The sequence below is a fragment of the Larimichthys crocea genome, chromosome XXI (assembly GCF_000972845.2).
Source record: "Larimichthys crocea isolate SSNF chromosome XXI, L_crocea_2.0, whole genome shotgun sequence".
NCBI lineage: Eukaryota > Metazoa > Chordata > Actinopteri > Sciaenidae > Larimichthys > Larimichthys crocea.
Window position 1 is genome coordinate 6,776,279 of NC_040031.1, and position 16,572 is coordinate 6,792,850.

Genomic DNA, 16,572 nt, shown 5'->3' on the forward strand with positions numbered 1-16,572 from the left:
TCTAATCTAAAAAAACTGATTGTTTATTTATAGATTTAAGACAAAAATAGACAAATAAAAACAAGAGGAAAAACATCAGATAGGCAGACTCCTGTCTATTGTCGTTATGCTTGAATAAAGAATGAGCGATTGGAGTTACTTCAGTAGGCTGTTGGCACACCAACATTTCCCTTGGATATAAAGCTCTCGAGCATCTTAGTGCAGCGCGACAGTAGTTAAGTCATGCTCTTGTCAAACATATTATGGGTGACACTGCTTTCAATTTTGAATTTAAGACAACAGAATCAATCATATACAAAAAAAAATAATAAAAAAAACTGCTGATACAGACAGACTTGCAGCGGTACATCATGAATGAAAGTTATAGCTGAGCGGGTCAAGGTAGAAAGTGCATTCATTTGTCTGGACGGTTATCCGTCATATGCTGCAGATTGGCTAGGAGTAATGAGCCTTTACATTACGGTACATAGAAAGCTGATACTGCGGGAGTGCTATTTTGCACAGTCAAATTACAGTTCGATTTTCACCTAACAAAGACTCAGCAGCATTCACCAATCAATAGGTGTCAAAATGCCCCCCGCTTCTGATAATAGATCTGACAAGCAAACAAGGAAGTGCACACAAATCTACAAGCATAAAGACTCAATGGAAAGGGCAGCAGAAGGGAAAGGAGGGGTGAAGGCAACATGATGATGGGAAGTAAAAGAGACAATATAATAGAACAAAAGCTAGAAAAACTTTTTTAAGTTTGCATTTTTTTTCCAAAATATAAACCTTCAGAACATGTTAGCAATATTATATATTATACTGTCTTGACTGATTTAAGGCATTGTGGCATCTGACAAATGTTCCCTTTCTATGTTCGAGAGTATCCAGAATGTTTGTCAAAACGACAGTACCACGATGATAGCGCAAATAAATGAAGTGTGAAGTGTGCCATGTCGCAGAATTTCCCATTCCTGACATCTGTGGGGCTTAACAGATGCTGCACTCGGCTGCTCCTCTCGGAGTCAGCCAGGCTCACCGGTAAAGCCAAGGATCTGACTGGCTGTGGAAACTGAGCCTGATGGTAATTGATTGCACATAACTTGCTTGCTCCAATTAAAGAAAGTTAGTAGCCGGTGAGGAATTCGAAAAGTTTGAGAGCAGAAAAGACGTGGCCATCCATATTTGTCACAGCAGCCTTCTTCAAGGTCAGTTCACTGCCAGCAGGCACTGAGAGGGGAGGGGAGCGGGGTAAAAGGGAGATGGCTGACAGAGAGAGGGCCAGCCTGACAGCTCAACAGGGCTGACAGCTGGCTGAAGCAGACGTTGAAGGACAGGTGGATGTCAGAAGAGTCTGATCTGTTGGATGGATCACGGAGCGTGGTCCATTGATGGTCCGGAATCATTATCTTCAAAGTCCCGTGGGTCCATGGGGTTTGCCCTCGGCTCTGGTAGCCTGGAAAAATAAGAGCAAAAATATATGAGATGACTGTAAGTCCTCCAGCTCTCGTTTACAAACACCTGCATGCAGCCACGCAAATGCACACCCACCACCATGTGCATATATTATGGAAATATAATAAACCTTTGTGAAATGTAATCAGCTTCAATCAAGCTACGCCTTAAGTAGAAATCATCCATTCTGTCGGTTTTATATTAGCAGCTCTGCGGTGACAGAGACAAATTGATACCTAAATTGCAAGGACCTGTAGCAATTTGAGTCTGGCTGATGGATTCAATTTCACTGGAGACAGTCTACACTAATCATATGCTCTAATTGGACAATGTCGTAAGGGTGATGGAGCACTGCTCCTCCATGAGAAGCAACTCTCTCCTGGAACTTATCATATTCCACCCTCCATCCTTCTTATTATGATCCCTTCCCCCTCACCCCCCTGCATCTATGGTACCCACATCCACTTTCAAAAAAACTGTATGTCAGCATGTTTTCCTAAACACACACTTACTGGATAGGTATGCTGTTTAATTCAATGAGATTCAATGCGTTTTAGAGCTATGCCATCTTATTTCCCTTCCTAAATGTTTCTTTTAAAAACAATCATTTCCAATGACCTTGGACAATTACTTTGCATTTATATTTGTGAATTTTACTGTCATCAATCACTAGGAGAGATCTTTGCTTTAATACAGATGTACGCTGTCATAGGGGACAAAACTGGAGTAGACGTTAACGGTTATGGCAGCTTGTGCACAATTTTGAACTGATATATCGAGTTCAGCGACACTGCAACGAATGTGGATATGAACCTCTGTGGTCATCTGTTTGTTCACTATCAATTAAGCAGCTACATCAGTATGTAGCCAGAGTTCATGTACTCTGTTCTCTGTTATTACATTTGGAGGGAGAATGGCCCATGGCAACAGAGAGAACAACAGGTAATTTGTATGGTGAGAAAAATTATCTCTCACACAAACAGTTTAACACAGTAAATACAATGAATAAATCATTCTCCAGACAAGCACTGTATAAATAATACAGCATAGAATTTCTTGTATCAGTAGCAGGAGGATGAGAGGGTCAGTTGTATATTTATGGTGAATGACTTCAACATGCCATGTCCAGAGCTAGAAAGTCACCATTGTCTGTGGATTAGAAACAAACACTAGACAACAGAAAAAGGTGTAAAAGTCTACGATTCTACCGCAGTGCAATGAGAAAGTCAGTCAGGTGTTGAAAACCTTGTAACAAATAATTGGCATCAAATGAGACAATGGATTTCCTGTCAAGCTACAATGCAGAACAGCTGGCACACTGTCTATTCAAAAATAAATAATGGTTGAATGTGGTTAGCCACAGGTCAGAGTCTCCACAGGAGATGTATGATGATTTCTATTATTCATGAATGAAAGAGTTTTCAGTTTTCAGTGTTGTTTAAAGTCTGCGGAAAGTAAGAATAAATATGTGTTCTGACTTTGTCAGACCAAAGACGAGAGCCAAATTTGAATAATTAAAAGTATCGACAAGTTTTATGAAATTAGGAGTGCAGGGGTAATCTCTGCCAAGGGTGCAGGGGTATGCTCAGGGTGGCCTCAGTGTGTCATCAAGCCACCCTTTAGGACCGCCCACAAAATCCTGGACTGAAAACTGTTGAAAAACTGTTTTAACCTCTGACTCCACATATCAGTAATATATCGTTCAAAGTCTTTTCACATGTTTTCAGCAACTATTTAATGCATTTTTAACTAAATCTTGAAATTGCCTTTACACGGACATTAACTTCACTAAGTCTAAATCTTACCATGAAGGCTTTAACCTCCTTCACCCATGCTTATCTTTCACGCGTTATCAGAATTAATGTAACATCCAGGAAGAAGCAAGAGCAATCATTTTCTGCATAGAATCCTTTATACAAGGACAACCTTTAAACATGAAGCTAATTAATGAGTTTTATATAAGCTTAATTAATTTGCGCTACTAATTGTAATAGTAGTTCTGTGATATCTCCTCTTGCTCTGTCAAGGACACATTTCCATCCATCACAGCTTCTCTCCCTCATTTTCTTCAAACACCGTTTCACCTCCGCCACCTCCGTTTTCCTGCCCATGCTGCATGCAGCACAATCTTTGAGAAAAAAAAGGAAAAAATCTTTCGGTTAATAGGCACCGATATCTTTCTGAGTGCTGCTCCCAGAGTATTCATGTCTGACATACTTCTGTTGGCAGAAACAAAGCGCTGCTTCCTTTCTCTTCCTGCACCTCCTCCAGGAACACATCATCACAAGACAAACTCACAACAGGGCATCTCATCAAAGAGCAGCCGTGCACACATTAGTGCGTGCTAGCACATGTGTGCACGCCTATAAACAGAGTCGTGAAAACATTTTGATGACCTGTTAGCTGGTCTTTCAAAATTAAAATGGATTAACTCCAAAACGCTGAGTCGTCAAGTCATAAACAGCGCTTTTAGGTCTTAACAAAGCAGGAACAATATAAATATTAAATTGGCATCTGCCTTTGCATCAAACGCCAACTTACTGACTGCCAAAAAATGATGATGTTGGAGAGAGTAGGGTTAGTTATACCTTCTTTTGTAAGTATACACCCGGGACATTAATTATTCAAAAGCACTGTTCAAATTTCGAAATCATCACTTGTACTTTTGGCCACAATTCTAATCAGTAGTCAAATTGTCTACAACATCACAGGCTGTTCACCACACAAAAGTCTGCATTGAGCCTTGCCTTGCACTTTCACACAGCTCCATCCTGTCTGAGATGGTGTTTGGGTTACAACGCTGGCAGACTTATTTGTGTAAGGCAATTTCATCTTGCATCTTCAGTCAACCAAAACAGTCACCCTGCTCTTCGTATGGAGAAAAAAAAAAAAAAAAAAAAAGACTGAAAGAAGAAAAGTAATTACAAATATATTTATATGAGACCTCCACTATAGAGGGAAATGAACTATTTATATTCAAACAGTCCTTGCTAAGCCTTAGGACACATGGATGTAATAACTTATTTATTTCACCCCCAGGAGAAAGGCCATTACTTGAGAAGGCGAGAGAGAGAAAGCGGGAGAGAGAGAGAGAGAGAAAGGGAGAGAGAGAGAGGGAGGGAGAGAGAGAGAGGAAGAGAGAGAGAGAGAGAGAGAGAGAGAGAGAGAAAATGTCAGTGGCTGGGTGATAAATTCCCTACAAGTTAAAGCTCTTGCTTTGTTCCTTTCTTCTGTCTGTACATCTTCCCTGGCCTAAGTAAAAGATCACTTCTCTGGGCGTGAGACAGCGTTTTTTCTCTGCATGACTTATTCATAAGCTTTAATGCAGTCGATGTATAATTGATCAGGACTGATCACTGCCTCCTCCCCTTGAGTGTGACCCAGGACTACGGACAGGGTCGAGCCGTGGGCTTGAGAGACAGGCCTACTACAGAGCTCACTGTCTGAGAGCTTCAGTGAAACATGCCAGCTGCGGCTCCTGGGTGATAGATGGATGCCTTTGTGTGCAGAAATTTGGGACAATCTGTGTGTTTGTGTCTGTGTGTGAGAGAGAGATAAGAGTTTTACGATCGGACTGATAGACTAGAACAAAGCTAATCTTACTAATGTCTCTTCTCTGAGTGAAACAGTAAAAAGTTTTTTCCAAAAGCCCTAAAATGAACCCATCGCTCATGGGAGAAAACCCCCTGGTTTCCTGCAAGGAGAGCAGATGGAGGCAGGGAGGGAGGGTGCACGATGTTGCCTAGACTTTGACTTTTGTCTCTCTCATTCTATTCCAGTTTTTGGCCTGAACCCTGTGGAGCTCTCTGGGAGATGGAGGGAGGGAGGGGTCCTCGCCCTGATTAGGTTTGAATTCCCTGGTCTTGGCAGAGAGGCTGCAGGACTCCTAAGTCATCATCCGGAAACACTCCCATCGCGGCATGGCAGCTTTGCCAGCTTCACCCAGCCTCATTGCCGTATGAATAATCATACTGCAGTAGTTTGGATACGCTGAATGGGTTTGAGGTGTGTGTGTGTGTGTGTGTTTGTGTGTAAAAAGATGGAGAGAAGGGAAAAGGGAGGAGCTGAAGAGCAAAGTGGAGGTTGCTGATAGGGAAGTGAGGTTCTTCTTGATTAAGTAGAGCTGCTGAACGAGAATAAGGCTGTGTACACAGCACGGCAATCATCCTCAGCGGAAAATAACTATTGCAATTTGCGTTTCCAAACAGTGGTGATGTTATTGAAGCATACTCCATCACACAAGACGGCAGGACTCATTTCTCAAGTCCTGGAGGCCTATGAGGTTTTGTCTAATGAGAGAGGATCCTTAATGGTTATTGATAGAGTCCACGAGGACAGACTCTTACCCTTACTCTCCAGTGAAGCAGTGCACTCTGCCACTACTTAATGAAGTAAATCTTGTCGCTTCTGCGGGATGATTTAACACTACAAACAGCTTTACGACAAGAGATGACTGTGATATGGAAAAATAGATCAAATAATAGAGTGAAGGGGGAAAGAGAGGAGTGTAGAGCATTACTGACAAGCGAATGCAGGAAAAAAAAGCCCACAGATACTGACTAATAGATGGCAATCTAATGTAAAAAGCAAAAAAAGAAAAAGACATACTGTAGGCTATTATGAGTCATTTACCTTCTCTGCACTAATGCTCTGATGGATCTAATTGGCCATTGTCCTGGGAAGGTTTATATCCTTCTCTCTCTCTGGCCATTTGTCTGCCAACTTCCCCTCTTCTCTCTATGGACTTCTTTTATTGACAGAGTTATTTCTTGTCATCTGACAGGCTTGTCTAGGGGGTGCATAATTCAGAATTAGCCCAATGTGCACACCTTTTATTAGGAGCAACCCAGAGATCTTCCCAACACTTTGCCCGACGATGATCCTGCCAACTAGAATTTGAGCTATGGGTGTATCCTAATGAGGGAAAATGTTAACGAAAATCCAGGGAGAGCAAAGGAGTGACACAGAGAGGTGCAGGAGGACTTAAGGAAAGAAAAGAGGATTTACCAGAGCCTCAAAAAGGTGAAGATAAGTTGGTAGACAACTGGCGCTTGTTGCTGAGGATTAGACAAGAAAAGGATTTTAAAGAAAATAAATAAAAGTGGGTAATGATGATAATTGAATCTTAAAAATCATTTTACGTCAAAATCTGTTTTAGAAATTTCAGGTTGGGTTAATAACTATGCATAGTGATGAATAATAATGAACTGATTTAGTAAGTCATGAAAACTGAAAAACATTTTAAACAGCTGATTATGTTTTCCTTTCTGATCGTCTTATGCTACCCTGTTTTCACTGTTATATGAATAGAGACATGCAATATATACACACACAAACAGTATATACGTGTCTCGTGTATGTGTCTGTTTAGTTTTTTTTAATCGGTTTTATAGAAAATAAAACATTTTACAGCTAAATACCAAAACAATGAAAGATTGCAATAGTTTAGCATCGAAATAAACAAAGATTAAAAAGGTATCCAACAGCTTTTCTTGTTTATACTACTGGTAAAATATATATATATCTATATCTTGCATCAGTCTAGCAAAACTGCTAAAAAGACAGAAAAGCACTTTGCCCTGAATCTTCTGTCACTCCCTGTAGCTTTTTTATTTTTAGAATCCACTAGTTTAAAATTCAGTTTCAGAGTATGACTGGGTCTGCCCCATGATACATCACTGACCTCTTGACAACATCTGAGTTGCACAGACTGTGATTTTGAGATAAGAATTGTCTGATTTTTTTTCTCCAAAGTATACTTAAGATAAAGGTAATCCTGATCTGAACTCAAAGCTTTGATTTTAAAACAGCACACCTGAAGAGATCAGGTTAGATAGGTCAGTAAAATTTTTTAAGTCACTTCTATAAAAAGCTTTTTTAATGCCTGTTTACTATGCAATGGTTAGTGATGAATATTTTTCTTTCTTTTTTAAATTCTGTCAATGTGTACAATGATTTGTTCCCTTTCTTGTAACCAGTCAAAGCTGCAGCCTCCATGGCTGTTAAGTGAAGCTGACGCTTCAATGCCGAAAACTGCAGTTCCTCAAACGGCCACTTGGGGTTGGCTACAGAACGAGTGTCAGATCTTCTAGGAAAAATGGACTAATTCGTATTTTTTCACAGAGATGAATGGAAACCTATGTGTTTGGTGTGCATGCAGCAAGTGGCTGTGCTAAAGGAATACAATCTTAAACACTACTACGAGAGTTGGCAAGTCGGTAAAGTTGGAAAGATATTCACAGATTCGGACTTCCGGGATCAATAAGTAAGAGGCGAAACGTTCAAACACAAATGATGCCTCTTTCACATCGTAATAGCATATACTACGAGCTACAAGAACCAAAAACCTGTTTTGTAAAAGAACAAGCCGTCCTCCGAGCTGGACGCATAACATTGATCTCTACGAGCAGCCAGCGGCCCGACGAGTGCGTCTGCAAATTTCAGTTCCAAGAGAGACGCTGCAAACAAAAATCAATAACTCCACTGTTATACAGTATTATGACTCCAAAAATCACTCCACACATCAACAGTCTCCTCGTGGTCATACTACAACAGCGGTTTTGGAAAAATACACTTTTTCATAATTTTGGTAAATTTTTATTGCAAATATTAATCAATAACTCCACTGTTATCCAATTATTATCACTCCAAAATGACTCCACACATCAACAGTCTTCTCATGGTCATACTACAACAGGTGTTTTGAAAAAAATATATACTTTTTTTTATTATTTTGGGGAGACTGGAGGTCTAACTTGGCTTTGATTTCTGTCACTGATGTAACCTGGAACATTTCTTACATATTTTTTTTTTATTGTTCAAAGCTATATGTTAAAATAATCCAAGCTCATGCCTTCCATGTCATCTGCTTGCTCTGCTAGAGCTCTGCTGTGAGATAGGACAAACATTGTTTGAGCTTTTTTGCACCTTTTGTGAATTATTGTGATACTGCACACTTGAAATTGCACTTACTTTTAAAGCCTCAGGTTGTTACTTTTTATTTTATGAAGAAAATTCTTAAATAAATAAAAAAAAGTATTGCACTTGTTTTTAGCACATTTTTTTATCTATATATTTTTTTATATTTTCAAATTTATGCAGTGATTTTTGTGCTCCGGCCCCCTTGACCAGCAAACTATTCCTCCTCAGGCAAAATTAGTAGCCATGTTTGATGTTCTCTGCTGCAGTAATAGACACATGCATATACTCGCAGGCATTTATGATGTTAGTATTTCGCCTTGAGAAAGAAAACCACAGACATAATTCAACAGTAACAGCACTATTGGCTCTGTTTACTTTGTGATTTATTGGGCTTTTCTGCTTTCAAACACAATTATTTCTGTAATTGCAATTCATTTTCACTTCAAATATGCACAAAATTTACACTCACATTCACATGAAATGAATTATTGACTGTATCTTAATGCCTGAAGATCAGTGTAAGAGCGTCAAACAAACTGACTGACCAGAAAAAAAGAGTCTAACATCATATGATACACATTCTGAACAGACTGAATAATTGCTACAAACAGTGACAGTCTGCCTCTTTCAGAGTCACTGGTCTATTCAGACTGTTTAGCTGGGGCTGTCTTCACCATGAAAAACAATGCAACACTCTGTGATGTTTCCATGCTGCAGTTCACAGAGAAAGTGTAGAAAACAACAAAACAACAGGCAATGCATCATGGTACAGAGGACAGAGAGCTAGGGGCTGTTTAATATGACCCTTTCCATTCACCGCAGCTTATTCATCAGAACAAAATGGGAGAGGCGAGGATGAATCCATCTCATCATCCACCAGATGTATTGCCTAAAGTAGACCCCATTCAAACTCATGTTCATGCATGCCATTATTTTAAAATGTGCATCAGAAAGTGCTGTATGTACCACTCCAACCTAGGGACTGCATGCCATCCGCTCACTACATGATGCATGTATTACGCCGAGGACGCCTTCTCCTGCACACAGGCTGTGAACAGTGAGGCAGAAAGGTCAGTGAAGTGGAACAAAATGTTCAGCCAATCAGAATAATCACACAGGTTCGTCTGTGCTGCAGCAGATGTGAGGAGTTGGTTGAATACCATTATCCCTCCATGAACCAATTTATCGCTCACTTTGACATAGGTACCTGCTGTTAATCATACAGAGGAATTAATGTGGAGCTATTCAGATAAGCTCATTAAACTACTGTAAAGACTCAATCTTACGTTGGCTCATTTAGTGATTTTACAATTTCTCTGGCCGCAGGGGCAATTGAGGAATTAATTGAGGCGAACTGCGGCAATCCCAACAAAAACAGAACTGCTAATTAGTGTGAAAGTCCAATTAAAACAACAATTAAACATAAAGAGTTGTCCCTGTTGTCACTTCCTTTCGGTACATTACTGTATGTGGACCATCAAGTGGAGAAAAGACATCAAGATACGTCCTTTAAAGCCGCTTTTCATTGAGATCCAATCTGACAATCAATAGTTATCCCGAATAGCACACACCTCTGCAGACACAGGACTGTGCCTTACTATTTTTCAGAGCCATTAAATTAAATGGCAATGAATGACGTTAGGAAGATCCCTTAGAGGAGAGAGATGAGGAGATAATAGAATCACCTTAATGGTTCCCCACTGGAGAGCAAAGAGAGAGGGGAGAGAGGACAGTCATGTTGGATGTAGTCTGCTAACAAGAGGTTTGATCTTTAAGAGGTTATGCTGTGTCATTTCCTGGTATTATTCATTTAAATACACAGCTACTCAGCACAGTAAAACTCAAACTAACACAATGGGTGTTTAGAACGCCGGATAAATGGCTCACTGCGGTTTAATACCAATGCCTATGCTGGTGATACAAAGTAAATGTTACCGTTTGGTGCTTCACTGTAAGAGGGACGTTATGTCTGGTGCCAAGCTGAGCACATTTTACAGACTTCTTTAGGTTCCACAGGATGCTGTGTTAACAGCATGGACAAAATACTCGTCAGCGCCACATTTAGACAAGAGAAAACCTTGTGAGTGGAATACAATATTGATGCGCAATGTGAAATTCTGCTGTACCCTTAGATAAATAAAGCCCCTTTTCATTGGTAAGAACATGGCTTTTCCTCTGGAGTCACATTTTGCCCCTCTAGTGTTAAGAATCATCATGAAACAGAAACATTTTTAATGATGCAAGTCTTTCTCAATACATCTATTGCCTAGTTTGTTTGTTTTTTATACGTTTGCACTGTGCTTACATTCTTCTTTATGTTTTGCTCTTTTCTTTGCAGTTTTCACCTGCTCCTGTTGCTTGTGTTTATGGAATCTTATTCCCACCTTTTAAATGTGTACATGCCCATAACTAGATCTTCTCTGATTGATGCTTTGTCACACCAGTTATCCAAGACCTCCTAAACCCACATATCTCAGACACAGCCAGGTTGATTTTGATTCATTATACAGGTCCCAGGTTTGGGGATATCTGATTCAGTTGCCAAGCAGAGCAAAACTTCTTTTTTTAATGTTTTTTTTTTAATGCAAACTTAAAATGCAGACTATGTCTTTGGCTTAAATTGAAATTTCTGAGTATCTCATACTTTGAAGTTTGAATCTCAAGCCCAAACGAGAGGGAGAGAAAAACACATTGGAGAGATAAACTTTTATCTGTCCTTCAGAAAGCATACACCATCAGCTTATAGGTAATGAATAGTGAGCACCTATGCTGTCACCACTATCCCTTTTACTTAAGACTCAGACTACATTCTTCCTTTCTTATTCTCCCTTTTGTGACGTCAACTTGGCCGTAACTTTATTTATTGTTCCGTCTCCATCATTCATTATGTCCTGTACCCATTTCTTAACCCTTTTTTCTTTCCATGAACCCACCCACGCCTATAATGCCTTCCCCTCTCTGTCCCTCTCTGCCTTTTGTCATCTCTCTAGGCCCCACTGATCCAGGATAACTGAAAGGAGACTTTCCTAGCCTGATCGACACAGTCAGTCATGTGACCACTGAGCTGGCTCTGTCCCAGGGCTGGACAGCCATTATGAAGACTGACTGGTCACAGCAGCGCCCACACACTTGGCAGGCTGGCAGAGCTGCCCCCTGTTGCCTCTTTCAAAACTGCCCCCTCCTCTAACAGCAGAACGCCGGCGCCACCTTAATCAGAGAACTGCCCAGGTGCCTGGACGAGCTGTCCTGGAATCTGAATGGCTGTGTAGAGATTTTAAAATTAAAAGCCTGTTTACACAACACTTGGAGAGATGATACGCCTCTGCCTGCATGCTCCTCTAATGCAGAGATAGAGGGACGTCAGACGCACATATGGCCAGACAGGAGGAAGAAAAAAAAGTGTGTGTCTATGAGACAGAGAAAAACAGACAGCGTTGGAGAACAGACTGGCTATTAGGCAAAGCCTTCTGTCACACAAGAACTCCCCCTCCCATGTGTCCAAGCCCCGTCATCCAAGCCTTCAGTGTGAAGGACACCCAGACAGACAGCCCAGAAAACCTGGAATCCAGACTGTCACAGCTCTCATCGCGCTTGATAAAAGCCTCATATGCCTCATCCATCCCTCCAGGCTTCTTCCTCTGCAGAATGTTAAACACACTGTGTAAAGAAAGGACTTCCCTCAAGATGGAGGACAAAGATCTTTAACTTCCAACAAACAACATGATTAACTGTTATGATTTCAACTTTGAAGAAAAACTAAAATGCAAATTTAAACGCACAAACTGAGACTAGTTTGATTAGAGTTTATTAATCTGTGAAACTTGTTGTTTTGTTCCTACAGAAGCAGCACAGATATAATTCAGCAACACAGTGAAATACGGACATGTATTGACAGCTCCCCAGTGTTGCCTGACTAATAAACTTTTATGTCTACTAATGCATGCTGTAAAACATCATTCATGAAAGCTTGCCTTCTGTTGAAGGTGACATGCCCCTATTGAATGTTTTATCATCGGGAAACTGGAAGAAATTTTATTGTTGATTTTTTTTAATTTAGAGACATGCCTTAAAAATGGGATCTTTATCTGTAATCACATGTGAATACAAGATGGAATTTTTTATATAAGACAAGCTAATGTGGCTTGGACAAAATTCACAAAAATCAAAAGCAATAATATTTATTCATTTAAAAAAAATGTTACTGGTAACTGGTTCAAAAGGCAAACATGGACATGCAAACAGAAAAGGCCTTTCATTTTTCTTTCACATCTCTCCCGTCGCAGAACAACGCTGGATTAAGGTAATTTTGCAAATTGCACGCTAAATCTCCCATTAGAAACCTGAGGTAGTTAAATCCTAACCATGTTCTCATTTCTCTCTCTAGCCAGATACTATAAATCTACATGGTGACAGGGCCTGTCGTGAAGCTGCTGAATTAAACATGCCAACCTCCGCTCTCTCCTCCTTTAACTCACTGGGAGAATAACTGAGCAGAGGGCCCCGACTGTGGACGGGAAGAGGGAAGAGTGCCCTGACAACTGCCCCCATCCCCCTGAATCACCACAGGTTCTGTGACGTTGTTGCTGTGTCTAACTGTGGAAGGGAGATGTTTGCCAATTGTGTGTGTGTGTGTGTGTGTGTGTGTGTGTGTGTGTGTGTGTCATTTCTCTGTTGACAGTTCATACCTAGGGCCAGCGGTTTGATAAGGCTCTGATTCATTGCCTCCTGGTTCAGCCTGCCACTATCGTCTTCCTACATCTCTACCAAGCTGAAATCAAACCTGTAATTCCACCCAAAGGCTAACACACTCTGATGTGTGTATGTGTGAGTGGTTAAAGGGGAAACAGTAGGTGAGACAGTGTGTGTGTGTGTGTGTGTGTGTGAAAGCATCTTTCTATGTGGGGAAGCAGTTGCCTTGTTCTTTCCTACTTTCCACTAATTACCCATGATACGAGAGTGTATGCGCGTGTCGTGTTTGTGTGCTTTTAGAATGAATAATGAATATTTATACACGGTGCGACATCTTTTTAGTGCTTTTACTTGTGTGTCTGCGTGTGAGCACTGCATGCATGATGGGGTGCTAGGCAAGGCCTCTACAGATCCAGTATGACAATCTGCCTTGTGGATAAAACACTAGGAGCAATCGTGTGGTTGTGTGTGCTTTCAGGAGAGAGAATGATGGAGAGAGGGGATAACGACTAGAGGAAGAGAGAATATGCAAAGAGTTTGCAGAGAACCTATTTTTCCCATTTGTAAATGGGTATAATTCCCTGACAAGATACAAGACAGGAGGAGAGGGAAGCTCTAATTGCCTAGTGCACTTCCTCTACAGTATGTCATCTCATTCTATCCCGAGCCAAATAATGTTATTCTCAAATGCAAACAAATGTCAAAGCATCCATACACTGCCTACGGCATAAAATACGGCCTATCTGACCAATTAACAACTGGCTGATTGGCAGTATCCAAAGGAGGTCATTTTGTTTGACAACATTGACATTTGCTGATTGTTACAGTCCAGCTGTTTAAAAGCACGTCAGTGACTATCGATTATTATTTAAAAGAGAATACAGCGATCTGACGACGACAAAAGTCAGTATTTTGGTTAGTGATACAACTATTTTTAGCTATGTTAGCAGCGTGGCTCCAGGGATGGTAATGTTGGTCTCTTTGGTCCAGAGTGAAATATCAAACCAACTACAGGATGAACTGTCCTGTACAGACACTCATGGTCTCCATAAATCTGATGGCACGGCCTTGAGGGAAACTTAGGGTTCAGTATCTTGCCCAAGGACACTTCCAAGGACAGACTAAGGGAGCCAAACCACTACCCCGCTCTACCTCTTGAGCCACTGACGCTTCACACTTTGATGACTCTGGTTTTTCCTCTAGTGCCTCCCTAACTTCGGTATTTGTGGTTTTGAAAACATTTTTCACTAACTATTAGATGGATGAAATATCAAAATGGCTATAGTGAAAAAGATTTATTAATTACTAATCTGTTCTTATGCATGAGTGTTAGCAACAGGCTTCATTAAAATGGTAAATAGGGTAAACATTATACCTGCTTAACATCAGCACTGTGTTTGCACGCTAAGCACCGCTGTGCAGCCTCACAGTGCCGCTCGCATGGATGTATATTCATATTTTGATTCAAGCATTCAAGCATAAATGTGTTTATTTTCACTTCGCTTGTGTGTTACAGCAACATATGTCTTGCTTGACGCAAAAACCTCCTATGGATATGGCATGTGACCTACTAGAAGGTCAATTAGTCACCGCTGCAGTAGAGCTGCACCGTGCCAGATGTGCGATGACATTTAATGGAGAGAAAATGACATCGGCACCTTCGATGTAGCGATCCAGCTTTTGCCTTCTGCCATCTTTCTTCCTCAGTCGAGTTTGTCTCAAAAGAGATGAATATAAGTAGAAAGTAAGCTGTAATTAACACATTTGTATTTTTTTTTTTTTAAATCACTGATACCAATACGCCGTCCTATTAATTCGAACACAGCCTCTATATGACAATGTAATTATTAGATTCGACAGCTAGAAAAGTCTGGGTAAGTAATGAGCAGGTGGAGAGAAAATGAAATAACAAGACAGACTGGGAGAAAGGGAGTGCAGCACATAGAAATGTTGTTCTGTATTCCTTAATAATGAAGCTGATAATAACACATCAACACATTTTATGATGTGACACATTGTGCCTAAATTTACATCCATGGAGACAGTACAGAAATTCAAAATATGGGTGGGTAAAAAAAATCTGTATGGTTTCTCAGTCTAAGCGAGTCAGTATGATGGGCTACATATTAGATAGCACAAGGTTATCAGGAAGGGTATTTGTTGAAGCAGATATCACAAAATATGGACCACTGGAAGAGATAAAATGCTCATACCAGGAAGTTAAGTGAAGTTTACCGTCACAGACTAACCTATTGTTGCTGTCATGTGCACCGGAGCCTTCTGAAATATTATTTGCCACACTCGCGCACATTTTTCATGGCTTTCCATTCTGTCTTAGCAACCGACCCAGAAAGCTTACTACAGTTACACTGTTTTCACCTCACAGCCCTTCCTCCTGCTTTACCCCCCACCCCCACTTTCCTCTTCAGCAGTCACTGCATATCTTCCTTGGTGGAATTGAAATACATCTCTACAGGCTCATCTGGTTTTAGCCTGGTTACACCATACCGGGGCGCAATTTAATTTCCAAAATTCACCACTGCAAACACCATTCCTTTCCTATCCACTTTCCTTTGACCCATGGCGTTCCTTGCATGTCTTCATTATTAGGCTGCTTAAAAAGATGTTAATATACAAATGTCTTCTACTTTAACTTGCACAAACTTCCTCTGAATATGAGCACCAGCCTGATGTGTAACCTATAAATTGCCACGGTCAAATAGTTCTATCTTTTACTTCTAGCGAGCTAATCTAGCCTTTCTCATTCTTTAAAAAAGCCAAAGTTCAACAAATATGAATATTTAAAGAGTCCTCTGCTACTCCTTGTTAAATCACCATCTCTTACCAGCTTTTCAATGTCAGAAGAATAAAACTGACAATCATTTCTTTTTGCAAGGTATAAAGTCACTCTGACACTGTTCTCTGAAGAAATCAGAGTATTCAGAGATCACTTCAGCGCACACAGAATACAATATACTGTAACACGAATGCAAACACACCTTTGCACACATATAACAAAAACAGCGTCAGAAAGGTGGAGAGAGAGGTATGTGAGAGAAAGATGTATTTTACACACATGGATTAACAATCCATTATTCATGGGCGCTACGAGCTCAGAGCATCAACACAAACACAGCAGTAACCCGATTCTGCCACACTGTAACCTTGGATCCATCACAGACACTTACTGCCAATTCTTTGCTCTCTGGGATCGCAGACACCCACGCAGCACTCGGCAGAACACTCGTATCCATCTATCCAGGAGATCAATACTTGAAACACTCTTAAAGCTCTGGTCAAAGCTTCTTACACTGTGTACCTTGCCCTCAAAGGCCTACACTGTGAGAAGTGAACGACTAGAAATCGAGCAGCAGTGGCAGCTCTGGTTAAAATTTAAAATCATGCAGTACACATCAGACTTATCAGGTAGCAATCCCTTCTGCAGTCAGGTCCGATATCAAAAGAAGCAGTTTCGTTTTGAAAATACGTACCTGTCTTGTCAGTTTTCACATGAATACATTC

The 16,572-nt window shown here is 40.6% G+C and overlaps 1 protein-coding gene across 7 annotated transcripts in view; it reads right to left on the reverse strand.

Annotated features, from left to right (window-relative positions):
• Positions 1-16,572, reverse strand: part of trim44 (tripartite motif containing 44) — a 39,323-nt gene continuing 22,751 nt past the window's right edge. For all 7 annotated transcript variants that reach the window (XM_027272558.1, XM_027272556.1, XM_019258323.2 and 4 more), the window contains one exon: positions 1-1,441. In XM_027272558.1, coding sequence (XP_027128359.1) covers positions 1,357-1,441 — 85 coding nt within the window. In that variant the 3' untranslated portion in view covers positions 1-1,356. The remainder of the gene's footprint in view (positions 1,442-16,572) is intronic.